This window comes from Embiotoca jacksoni, unplaced genomic scaffold (genome assembly GCF_022577435.1).
Source record: "Embiotoca jacksoni isolate LCO1_2020_lvr unplaced genomic scaffold, fEmbJac1.0.p SCAF_1, whole genome shotgun sequence".
NCBI lineage: Eukaryota > Metazoa > Chordata > Actinopteri > Embiotocidae > Embiotoca > Embiotoca jacksoni.
The window spans coordinates 13,126,494-13,138,899 of NW_027185229.1; the positions used below are offsets into that span (position 1 = coordinate 13,126,494).

General features: G+C 41.4%; 2 protein-coding genes across 7 annotated transcripts in view; both read left to right on the forward strand.

Moving 5' to 3' along the window:
* Positions 1–764: 764 nt before the first annotated feature.
* On the forward strand, positions 765–8,469 carry LOC138212362 (probable peptidyl-tRNA hydrolase 2). 2 transcript variants are annotated; one of them, XM_069172740.1, is made up of 7 exons: positions 765–1,084; positions 1,984–2,097; positions 2,623–2,694; positions 2,807–2,881; positions 5,812–5,909; positions 6,249–6,363; positions 7,002–8,469. In XM_069172740.1, exons 2-7 carry the CDS (start codon positions 1,990–1,992, stop codon positions 7,086–7,088), a joined length of 555 nt encoding a protein of 184 aa, XP_069028841.1. In that variant the 5' UTR covers positions 765–1,084; positions 1,984–1,989; the 3' UTR covers positions 7,089–8,469. The 2 variants fall into 2 exon arrangements, with proteins under 2 accessions (XP_069028841.1, XP_069028919.1); XM_069172818.1 differs by lacking the exon at positions 765–1,084 and adding an exon at positions 1,384–1,484.
* Positions 8,470–10,486: 2,017 nt separating this feature from the next.
* setd5 (SET domain containing 5) overlaps positions 10,487–12,406 on the forward strand; it is a 56,250-nt gene continuing 54,330 nt past the window's right edge. For all 5 annotated transcript variants that reach the window (XM_069172939.1, XM_069173341.1, XM_069173090.1 and 2 more), the window contains exon 1: positions 10,487–10,899. The gene's annotated coding sequence lies outside the window, so the exon portion shown is untranslated. The remainder of the gene's footprint in view (positions 10,900–12,406) is intronic.

The following is a 12,406-nucleotide window of genomic DNA, read 5'->3' on the forward strand; positions in this document are numbered from 1 at the left end:
GAATTGTCATATTTGTGGTCTATATGTGTGTACATGTATGTGTGTAGATATATAGATGTGTGTATATATGTATATATAGATATAGATGTGTGTATGTATATGTGTATATATAGATGTGTATATATATGTGTGTATATGTATATATATGTATATGTGGGTATATATGTGTGTGTATATATATATATGTGGGTATATATGTGTGTGTATATATATATATGTGTATATATATGTGTGTGTATATATATATATATAGATGTGTGTGTATATATATATATAGATGTATATATGTGTATATATATATATGTGTATATATATAAATTGAGTAAAGGATAGTTTGTTTTTTGAGTCTCTCGCTATCTATACATGTATATGTATACGTGTATATGTGAGTCTGTGTATATGTGTATGTATATGTATATACATATATATGTATGTATATATATATACACATATATATGTATGAAAAAAATATACATATATACATGCAGTATATATATATATATATACATGCATATATATATATGCATATATACATATGTGTATATATATATATATGCATATATATACATACATATATACATGTGTGTGTGTATATATATATATATATATATGTAAATATATATATATATATACACGTGTATAGATAGATAGATAGATATCCCATGCCAGTGCGCGTGCGTCATAACGAGAATCTAAATATACGTTCATATATTTGGGGCGGCGGTGGACGTCTCTGCCTTTTTTTTGGGTGGGGGGGGAGAACGCGCGCAGGTCTTCGCCACATCAATAATAGTCCCGTCACCCAAGAATATCCGCGACACCACGAACGCCATACGCGACAGGAAGCAGCCCCCTCCCCCCCCCCCCCCCCCCCCCTGCCGACGAAACGCAAAGCACCAAGATGGAGTAAAAGCTGAGGACAGCACAAGACGGGGATCCCACTTGAACGCATCATAATCCCGCGTTCCCACACGGAGTCGTTCCATCGCGACGGGAAACATTTCAAAAGACGCGCAGAGACCCGCGGGGGGGGGAAATCGCCATCGTCGTGTCGCTGCCGTCGAGCGAGCCGCCTAAAGACCAGGTAATGAATTCATCACGGGGACAACTCGCTCGACAGGTCCGGTCGTCTTTAGCGGCTGGTGCTACGTTTTTATTTTTAAAGCACGCTATCTTTGCGACGACGGCCTCGTTATGTGTTAAGAAACGTTCGTGTAAAGCGTCCTTGCGCACATTAATTGTGCAGGCCATTATTATGACCGACAGAGCGTAGTACCCCCCCCCCCCCCCCTCTTCCTCCTCTTCCTCTTCCTCCTCCCCCCCCCCCCCCCCCCCCCCCCCCAAAAAAAAAAGGGCTAAAATTACCAATGCTAATATCGGATGTAGCGCGTAACGGGATTTTTCTGCGCCAAAAGCTTTTTACCTGCGCAAATTAATAGTTTGACAACTAATTCGTAACGTGTTTTCACGCTCACACTCGGCCGGTGTGTGTTTGTAGTTTTATTACCTCCTCGTGTAATTTGTAGGGAAGTCCGGGCTCACGTCCTTCGGGTTTTTTTTTTTTTTTTTAAAACATCGGGCCTACGTTAGCGGATGGCGTTGATTCGTATCGCAGAAGTGGTTGTGATACATATTTTAGTATAAATACGTTATATAAGAATATCATCCTTTTTTTTTATTTTTTGTAATTCAAGAATTCAGACGTATCTCAGTTATTTTCTATTGTCTGCTCGCGTTTCTACTAATTAGCCGTTCTCACAGTCACGTGCTAATAACCACGCTCGTTTTCACAATGGAATCTTTTTTTTAAATTATTTTGTATTGTTATAATTATTATTATTATTATTATTATTATTTTTTAAACAAGAGTCAAATTAACAAATGTGGTTATAGTTGAAAGTACAAAGCTGCACGCAACGTTGTTGACGGTGATGCCTTCATTTACGCGCATGTTTTCCAGTCTTTCCGTTTCTCTTTTTGCAGACCATAATGGAGCCATCAGAGCTGTCAAACCCAGATGCTGGTTCTCAGGATGTCAACCCCGTGTATCTGCAGCAGCTCAGAGAGCTGGACATCCCTGAGGAGGCAGCCAAGCAGGTGGGGCAGGGCTGGGCTGGGCTGGGGGGGGGGGGATTGTTTTTTCCAATATCTGACTGGGAATGTTGCACTTTTCTAAAAAAAAAAAAAAAACAACAACAACAACCAAAAAAAACGCTCCTATAACAGACTTGATAGTAAATAATACTTAAGTATGCCAGCCAAATTTAGAATTTTTTTTTTTTTTTTGTCTTGTCACCAACAAGCTGAGTAGTGAGATGATCTCCCGAAGCTCGTTATGCTGTACGTCCTGCAGGAATAGTTTATATGAGAAATGACTCATCATACGGGTCTGGAATCTCATCTAAAACAAAACAACAACAAAAACTCCAATAATTGTATATATATCCCAAACAATAAGTCGGTGTTACTCGAGCCTCGTGAGCGAACCAGCTATAAAAGATGAAGTTTATTTATGTACATTTTTTTTTTTTTGCTTATTTGTTTAGCAAATTTATGGCAGCCATCGTTACATGATGCTTGACTGCTTTGCATTTTGACCTATTTCATCGTTTTTCCACGCAGGCGCTCTTGCACACTCGGAATGTGTCTGCCGAGGAGGCGGCCATGTACTACTTCAACAAGCTGGAGAATGAGGTGCCCATAAGCTAGCCTTAGTCCCTTACAGGTACACCTTGGTACATTAGACCTTGTGGAGTTTGTCCAAAGCGAAATCTCAGTGTCTGTTTGTGTTTAATTTGATGTACAGGAGGAAGGCGACGACGACCTCATGTTCAAGATGGTGTTTGTGGTGAATATGGATCTTGCCATGGGTGTTGGAAAGGTAAGCTCAGAGTTCCCCCCCCCCCCTCCGAAAGGAGACGGTTTACCTCATATTTAACACGAGCTCAACCGTAGTTTGTTTTTGACTGACAAACGACGGAGGAAGCACTTTCCAGCCAAACTAACGGTTATGCCCTCACCTTTATCTCGGGTGGGACAGCGATGTACAGCGAATGTAGTCTCTGTTATGTTACAAAGCCCGTGTTTAATTTGCTGTAGTCTTTTATTCTGGATGTAACACCTTCCAGTTAGGGCTGGGCAATTTATAATTATAAGTGCTTGAAAGTTTCGATTTTTGATATTTCTGCATAAATCTGTTCTAAAACATCAGATTTTTGTAACACAACTGCCAGAGTTAGATAACGACAAATCTATTAAACAAAAGAGCTGCTTGGTCATATCTTTATTGAGGAAAATGACCCACTATTACATATCTGAGTGGCGACAATTTTTTTGAACCTTTAGGATCAGCAGTTCATTTGAAGCTAAAATGAGAGTCCGCTGTTTTCAGTCAATTGGCCGATAATCGGGTGTGAGTGGACTCCGGTTTTTGTTTAAAGATCAGGGATCTATCAAAGGCTTGATCTTCACAAAACATTTGTGGAAGTGTGTTATGCCACATGCAAAGGAGATTTCTGAGGAGCTCAGGAAACAAACAAAAAAAAAAGCAGTCGATTATAATCAGCCTGGAAAAGGTTACAAAACTATCTGCAGAGTTTGGACTCCACCAATCCACAGTCAGGCAGATTATGTACAAATGGAGGAGATTCAAGACCACTGTTCCTCTCCCCAGGATTGCCCGACCAACAAAGATCACTCAAACAACAAGACGTGGAGTAGGTCTCAGAGGAACCCAGAAGGAACTTCTAGGCAAATGAAGGAGTCTCTCACATGGGCTAATGTTAATGAGTCCACCGTCAGGCAGTAGTAAAAGCGTGGCAAGGTTATAAGGAGAAAGGCATTTGCTTTCCAAAAAAAAAAAAAAGTTCACTGCTGCCGGTCTTGGAAGGGTTCTGCGAGGAGAACGGGGGAAAAAAAACAACCTGCGTTCCAAATTAAGAACCTAACGCCCCATGCCCCACCACAAATTTCTCTCAACCGACGTCGGCAGTTACTGGAAACGTTCGGCTCGCCGGTTGCCGCTGCGCAAGAGATCGCGTCGGACGCTGAAAGGAAAGGTTCAGCTCAAGTTCGACATCTTCGCCGTTTCTCCATTAAACAGCTCCGCGCAGACGACGGCCGTCTTCGCATTTGCACAAGTGTTCAAAACTAAGACTAACAAACGTGCATTTGTATCGTTTGTCTTTCTGGTATAGCTTTTTTTTTTTTTTATCATCTCTTTAGCATTTTTCCCCTCTTATCTCGTCTCCAAAGAATACACCGTGCGCATTTTAGTGCTACGGTCGGATTTATGTCTTTGATTTGTGCCGGACGTTGCTGTGGTCGACACTTGAATTTCCCTGGGGATCGATAAAGTATGTCTTATCTGTATTGCGGGACAGTTTTTTTTTTTTTTTTTTTTTTTTTTTATAAAGTCAGCCGTTACCTCCGTCTGTGACAGGTTTTCGCTAGAATAAAGTGGGTGCTTTTGTGACCGTAGACGAATGACAGAACCCCAGAGACAAAGACGGAAAGACTGAATTTACCAACGGCCAAAGTTACAAGTTCCTTCCACTTGTTCGGGGTGATTTTCGCCACGTTAGCCCGACTTCCATCGCGCGTTCGCCTCTCTTTGTCCAGACGCCGCTCAGGAAGAGACGGACGTTTCATTGACGTTCGATCAGCTGCAGCCAAACCGTTTCCAAATGACAGACGAAAGCTCCTTTTTTATGAATTGACTTCCTCAGACCTCCTCCCCGCCGCCGCCTTCCGCCATGATTGTTCCGTTTTTAAGCACGTTACAGATGCTCGTATATCATCGTGGAACTGTATCATCAATACTGCAAGAAGACAAATCCTTACTATACAAGGTAGTGATGCCGGTACGTTACAGACGATGCGATGCGACGCGGCCCCCTAAACCCTGGTTCTTGAGACAGAACCGAAGGCCCCCGTTTCACATACAGCAGCGTACCCCACATTATAAATGGCGCCTGTAAATAACACATAACGTGGAAGTAAATGGATTTATTCACCGGGGATCTATTGTCGACACTAAACGGACGCGGTGCGCTTGAACCAGTCAGAAAAGGTGACGCTCCTATCAGTTGCGTGAAACGGTTATTACAGTGGTTTTATGCAAATGATTTCAGATTGAATTAGATTGAAGGGGAAACGCTTGAGTTTTCCTCGTTCAATCCTATATTACAACACTTTATCTGACACTTTACAAACCAGTTTTGCCACACGAGAGTTGCGTGTGCTGCAGTAGGCATTTATGTAACATCTGTGTAATTGTCGATACAGAAATCTTACAAAACAGACCATCTTGACTGTAATATAGAAAACAAAGGCTAAATCTGTTCAAATGAGGGCTTTAAATGTAATTTTATATAAATCCGACACGTACCGTACGCGCAAAACCAAAGTGCGGTCTCAAGTCTACAACTTGGAAGTGTGTATTAAACGACATACAGTATTCATCCTTCCAATGATGAGGCCACATTTCCCACAAATGCTGTCTCTTCCGTTTTTGTTTTTTTTTCCAGTTAGCCGGCACAGAGTTGATGGTGAGAGGAGGTGTAACGGGGCCTTGCTGATTTTAAACGACGAGTCTTTTCTTGGGTTGTGAAGTGGAATTTTTGTTTAGAAAGACTACCTGATGCCGCAATCATTTCAGCAAAGCTTCTGTCTTTTTTTTTGTTGTGTTTTTTTTTTGCACACAAAACAAAATCGCGGGAGCTTTGTATTTTTTGCGTTCAGCATTTGTGACCGCAAGATTGCGATTTCCCGGAGGGAGCGTTTAAACTTAAGTGCGGTGCGTTTCCGCAGGTCGCCGCCCAGGTCGGCCACGCTGCTGTGGGCTTGTACCAGGCTCTGCAGGAGAAGAACAGCTGGAGGGAGATGGCCTGGAAGTGGGACCGCAGTGGGTAAGGCCTGTTCAGTGTCTTAGCGGAGGATACGCGCGGGAAAAGTCGTGCACTCTTTTTTTAAAAATTTTTTTTATTTAGCTCTTTCTTTTGGGGCCGTATCATCTGTCTCCGTGTTATGCAATGGTTCTGGATTCTTAAAACTTGGTTCCTCATTGTTGGCTTTGTTGAGCTGCTCTGTTTATTACTGACATTGTTTAATACACAAATGTGTATATATATATATATATTTTTTTTTTTTTATTTTTTTTTTAATTTTATTTATCTTTTGCCAACTTTTACAATAATGCACTTTGAGTGAATCCTGTGTTACATTAATAACGAATGATGTTGCTACAGGGCCAAGAAGGTGGTAGTCCAGGGCACCAACGTTGCCCATTTGCTCGAGCTGCAGGCCCTGGCAATGAGCCTCAGCCTGCCCACTTACCTGGTCCAAGATGCAGGGCTTACTCAGGTGAGGGCAACCCGCTATTTTCAATTTAATCTTGCGCAGCAAAACGTCTGTGGGATTCAAATGTGTATTTATACAGCGCCAAATCGACACGAGTTGTTTCCGGGCGCTTGACACAATGTAGTGCTTACCGCATCGCGGGAGAAACGCAACAATTAAATCATCCCCACGCGAGGGATAAAAGCCGGGAGGAAAGAAGCTCTCCTTCGACAGAAAGACAAAATTCCCTGACCGTGGGGGGAGTGGAAACCAGACTGGGAGCTGGGCGGCCATCTGCCTCGACCAGTCGGGGCGAGTGGAGAGGAAGAGAGAAAATAACAGTGCGGGAGATGCTTGCGGAAGGCATTAGTAGTTACTCCCAAAATATTGTCACGTTATACGATATACATTTTCTACTGCACTACCACTTCATGTGTTTAAATGCACATATTTTCACCTTGGACGCATGTATTTTTTTTTTTTTACACATTTCTTCCTCTTTTTTTTTTTTCTTATAATTTGACTATAGTCAAGTCTATTTTTTATTCTGAATGCGCGCAACTGTTTCAGGAATTCTTTGATTATTTGATTTCTGTCAGTGCCCCGGTGTTTTACCGCTAAACCAGCCGCTCTTGTGTTTTGTTTTTTGTTTTTTTTGGCAGGTGGAGTCTGGGGCCCGCACTGTCCTGGCCATCATGGGCGAGGAGGAGATGGTGAACAATGTCACTGGCAGTCTGAAGCTGCTCTAAGGGTGCTTTAATCCAATAGAGGGGGAATCGTGGCTTTGCCGTACCGCTGCGCAACCGGCAGAGGGCGGTATTTCCCAGCAGCAGGGCGAGTCTTGTCATAAACAAGTGTTCCAACCTATTAAAAAAAAAAAAAAAAAAAAAAAAAGACCTTGAGAACTGGGGGGAAAACAAGACATGTCCCAACACCAAAAAAAAAAAAAAAAAAAACACTCTCAGCTATTTGTTTCCCTTTCATTCTTTGTCTGAGCTGTGTTGAGAGCAGTAGGGAAGAGAAAGATCAGTTCCTCACTGAGGAGACAAAAGGCAGTTGAATTTCCTTTTTGCGGTGACCGTTCTCTCTCTCTTTTTTTTTTAAAAAAACAGGTCACACACTTAGTCATTTTATTAGAATCTCAGTTTACAAAATATGTAATCTGTCCAGTTTCAGATATGGCAAAGTCAATTTCAAGTGTTTCTGGTGGCTGACCAATATTGTTGCTATGCTTATTCAAAAGGGCAGTGTTCTACTGTGTTATGTACTTAAAATTATACCCATATCAGATGTAGTATTTTGCTGTTGGATTCACTACTCCTGAGTGAAGGGGTAACTTATTAACTGATAGTATGTGAACACTCATTTTTTTTTTTTTTTTTTTTTTTAACATGTTAAAAAGATTTTGTGTCTGTATGCAACTATTCTCCCAAAGATCCCTAACCTATAGATTCAGATAGATATAGCATCATCTATTATTGATAAATGGCTATATTTTGTATACATATGCCTGTTAGAGCCATATTCTGTATAATCTGTGGTGTGCCATCTTTAACATTATGCACAATTACTGGACTTTTGTTTTATTTGTGTTTCTTTACGACAGCCTATGTTCCGTGGAGCTTAAATGTCAGTAAAGGTCTGGGCTGGGCCTAACTTTATGCACTCTGCCTGTGGTGGAAAGTTTACAATATGGAATTTGATCAATTTGCAGTTTGATTGAGCTCAGATGATTGTGTGTCAATTGTGAATAGTAACGCACACTAATAATCTTAATACACTAAGAATGATGTTTGAGCTTTTGTGTGTCTATGTTGTCACTAACAAATATTTGTGAACATGAGCTGCCGCTCCCAGAATGACCTTCCTATCTTATTATCGAAAATGTTTTTTTTTTTTTTTTTGTAACAGAAATCTGAAAAAAGAAAAAGGCAGTATCACGCATGCAATATTCAAATGTTTATCTTATCAAGACCACTTGAATCCCTAAGTTATGTTTTTAGTTACATCATATCCACACTTTGATACCCCCCCCCCCCTCCACCCTCCCTCCCTGTGTTCTATACTGTCATTTTGTCTTAAGTGCTTCAGACTATGGGACAATTAAAATGCAACCAGATTAATTCACAAGCAGTCTTGGTCGTTTTTGTTTTTTTTAAACCTTGTTACAGACTCGCACAGATGAAGGAGATTTGCTAAAGCCCTGGCAGTAAAATAGGTGGGGGTGGGGTGGGGGGGGGGGCGGCTATGGTGCAGTTCGTGGTTTGGACTGGACATCTGACATTGCTGTTTCACCGCAGCAACAATGGCGGTATTGTGAAACATGCCCACAAGCTTGGCGTTGCAGTCCGTCTGGGAAACTTGGGGAGGAGGAGGAGGAGGAGGGGGGGGACTATCCATCAATTACTAAACCTAATGACGTGCTGTCAGAAATATTCCGGTGTCCGTGATTCAAGGGCAACAGGGAGAGGCGATACCGCAAATGAGGGACTTTCATTATAACGCTAAAAAAAAAAGAAAAAGAAAAAGATAAGCCACAATATGAAGGGATTGCGGCTGCTGAGGAGCAGAGATGTTATCTTGTATATATAATTCACCGACTATTAAAAAGGAAAAAAAAAAAAAAAAAAAGGAAGTGCATCCGCCCTCGGTTTAGATATCGGATTTATTGGCTCCATATTAGCTCATCTGTATAACGATGGGTAGTTTATGAATTCGGCTGGTCTTTTATTTATTTTTTATTATTATTTTACTATTTCAAGGGGTAAGCAGCCTACGATTGTGTTTACTGAACGGAACACGTCCCGCATTCACATTATCGCACGTATCCAATAAACAACCAACTTTGATCGCCATTGCTGGGTTTACCCATTTCTGAGGCTACAAGAGTTAAAATTATCATCGTGGGACCCCCACAGCTGCAGTGTCATTATTATTATTTTATTTTTTTATTATAGTACCTCCTAATCGAATCTCTAGTAAATCCTTTGCAACAAATGACGTTGGCATTTATAATCGCAGCCAATCCAAAGTCACCACCAAGTCTCATGACATGACAAAAAAAAAAAAAAAAAAAAAAAAAAAAAAAAAAAACAATCGCGTCATTGTGACTATTTGCTTCTGAATATCGCTGTCAAAGTGACTCTTTACTGACTTGTATCTAAAGAGAAAATCAAAATCACCTCTGAAAGTTTCTCTTTGTTAATCCACTGTGTGTCATCGTAGGTTTTGGACGAAAACATTAGGTCGTCTCCTTACAAATATAATAACAAAATATCGTTTGCGACAGATGTGCGATTATTATTATTATTATTATTATTTTATTTTCAGCAGCGAGATCATAAGAAGGAGGGACCGATTTTAAGTTGATGCAACTCGGGAGCACTGGTCAACCCCCCCCCCCCCCCTTCCTTGTCCCAACCCCTCACCAGATGCTACCGGAGTGTGTCGTCTCATACTCCATTCATCGGACATGCCGGTAGGTGGGGCTGACCCAGTGGGCGAACCCTGCCTTTTGGTGTCCCTGGAACTGGGCCCCAGAGACCCCGTGTAGTTAACGCTTGCGCTGCTATGTAAAATGATACGAACGCTCCTTCCAGTGGATCAGATGAATGTAAACCCACAGATCAAAAGCAAATAATCCTACTAACGAATTCAAATTAATTCCATTGGCATTTGATTTTTTTTTTTTTTTTTTTTTTTTTTTTTTTTTTTTTTTTAAACATATATATATATAACCAGCATTTCCCGAAACTTTGAAGGTACAGATCCTCCGTTGAGTGTCAAATTGCCCCCCCGTGAATCCAGCCGTCCTTCCTCGTTCTCCTTCCAGCTCGCCACCAGTACACAACAGAATCATAATGGAACAGAATTTTCGCACCCTTCGTCACAAGCAGTACCCGCCCCCTTTTTTTTTTTTTTTGTCTTGACGTCGCCCGCGGAAACAAAACGATCGACGCCGTGATCCACCAATGACTTCGCGCGTACGACACGCGCGTCACGAGGAGTGACGCGTCGCCGTCGAATCGGCGGCGAGAAGGCGGGACATCTCGCGCGAGGGGCCGCCCCCCCCGAGGAGAGAGCCCCTGCACGGTCGCCAGGGAAACCCCGTGGCGTGGTTGTGTGTCAGTTTCGTTGGGACCCACGGTCGATGCCGGTGAGGAGGGGGATGGGCGCCTTCGCGAATGTAAGGACTCGAGACAGAACCGGAGCCCCGTTTCACATACAGCAGCATATCCCACATTATAAATAGCGTCTGTAAATAGACATAACATTAAAATAAATGGATTTACTCACCGGGGATCTACTATAGACACTAAATGGATGCGGTGCGCTTGAACTGGACGGGGAATTTAACTTTCTGCCTGTGCGTGGGAGACACTGAGAAGTTTGTTTCCTACCCCTGGAGAGGGAGCTACTTTTAAGGGCAAAGGATATACGAGACTTCGAGGCCGACGTACGGGCCTACTGGATTGATTGGACTCGATGTTGGGATACTCCGAGGACGTCCGGCTGTACATGAGTTTGCCTCTTTATTACACGTGCGGAATGCCTCTTTAGGTGAGTAGTTTTAAAAAAAATAAAATAAAAAAAAATGTTTTAATTGGTAATGTCCCGACTATGTGGATTGTAACATAAATATGAACTAACAGACTCGGACCATGTTTCAGTCACAGCTCCGACGACAACCAACGAAGCCAGCTTAAAAATAATCTGGCGTTCACTTAAGTTTATTAGAACAAGTTTACTTTGCCTCCACTGTTGTTTCCACTTTCAAGTAGCTCGGCTTTGGCTAAAAAAATGCTATCTTACATACATCGATGCCTTTGCAGGGCTGCTGCCCTGGGCCGTGTCTGAATCAATCTTTATTTTATTATTATTATTATTATTTTATCAACCCCTCGTGTTGTGTGTTGTTGTTTTTTTTTAATTTTATTTTAAAGCTACCTAGTTACTCTTAGAAACTCATATTCCTCTACGAGACTTATTATAGCCAATGTTATAATACTATTTTCAAGCAGCTGCATCCCCAACGCCCGCCACATCTTTCTGCAAGTTTCTAGGAGTTTTAAAAAAAAAAAAAATATTTTTTTTTACTCGTTGTAAGGTTAAAGATATTAAGGTTTTATTTCTTTTTCCAGTTTTAATTCCAGAAATAAACGATTCACTGCTTGGTTATTGTTATAAAGTTACATTAGTAATCACTGAAACTGTTATTTTTTTTAATTTTTTTTTTTTGGCTTCAAGTCCACGAAGCTACAAATGGGTGTCGTATTGAACTATTAATACTTAAACCTTGTTTTGTTGTTTTTTTGTGTTGTTGTTCTTGCAAGTTTTGATCATTTGAGACTTTAACATTATACACCCAAAAGCACTGTAAGCAAATAACACGAGGAAGGAGGAGAAGAAGGAGAGGAGGACTCGTGTTTTAAATTGAAAGTAGAAAATACTCTCGTTCATTTTCTTTTGAACATTTGAGAATATAAATAACTTGTTTTGCTGGAAAGCCACACACACACACACACACACACACAAAAAAAAAGCAATTTGTTGCATTGTTCTTTTGACGTCAGCGTTGTTCAGAGGTTGTTCAGACACCGTGAAACTGTGGAAATATGTGCAAATTACCGGTGACACGATCGGCGATTTGATGGTTATCGGGGGGTCGACTCGTGTTTCAGCGGAGCGAACAGCTGCTTCAACGTTAAGCGGACGACAGAAATGCTACAACTTAGCCTCCGAGCTAACTTTCTGGATGTTTTCCAGGTTGATTTGTGTCCTTTATTTCTGAACGAATATTTCTCGACACGCTCGCACCGCTGAGCTTTTTCGTTTGCGTGCAAAACTGGGGAGGAGGAGGAGGAGGAGGGGGGAGACCAAGTCGTTGCTGTGGATTTCTGCGGTAACACGTTTAGTTTTTAAGGAGGGGGGAAAAAAAAAATGTGGTGCATGCATCATGTTTAGCGACACCATGTCAATGCATTTTTTTTATTTTTTTTATTTTTTTAATCCTTTGGCAGCTTTTCCTAGCTCCGCTCGGGCGTGAGAATCTAAACTAAAAGCTCGG

Bases quoted from the DNA above. Each gene is read 5' to 3' on its own strand.
- LOC138212362 (XM_069172740.1), top strand. From the start codon at position 1,990: ATGGAGCCATCAGAGCTGTCAAACCCAGATGCTGGTTCTCAGGATGTC. The intron at 2,882-5,811 runs GTAAGCTCAGAG...GCGTTTCCGCAG, and splicing joins TTGCCATGGGTGTTGGAAAG to GTCGCCGCCCAGGTCGGCCA. The intron at 5,910-6,248 runs GTAAGGCCTGTT...ATGTTGCTACAG, and splicing joins TGGAAGTGGGACCGCAGTGG to GGCCAAGAAGGTGGTAGTCC.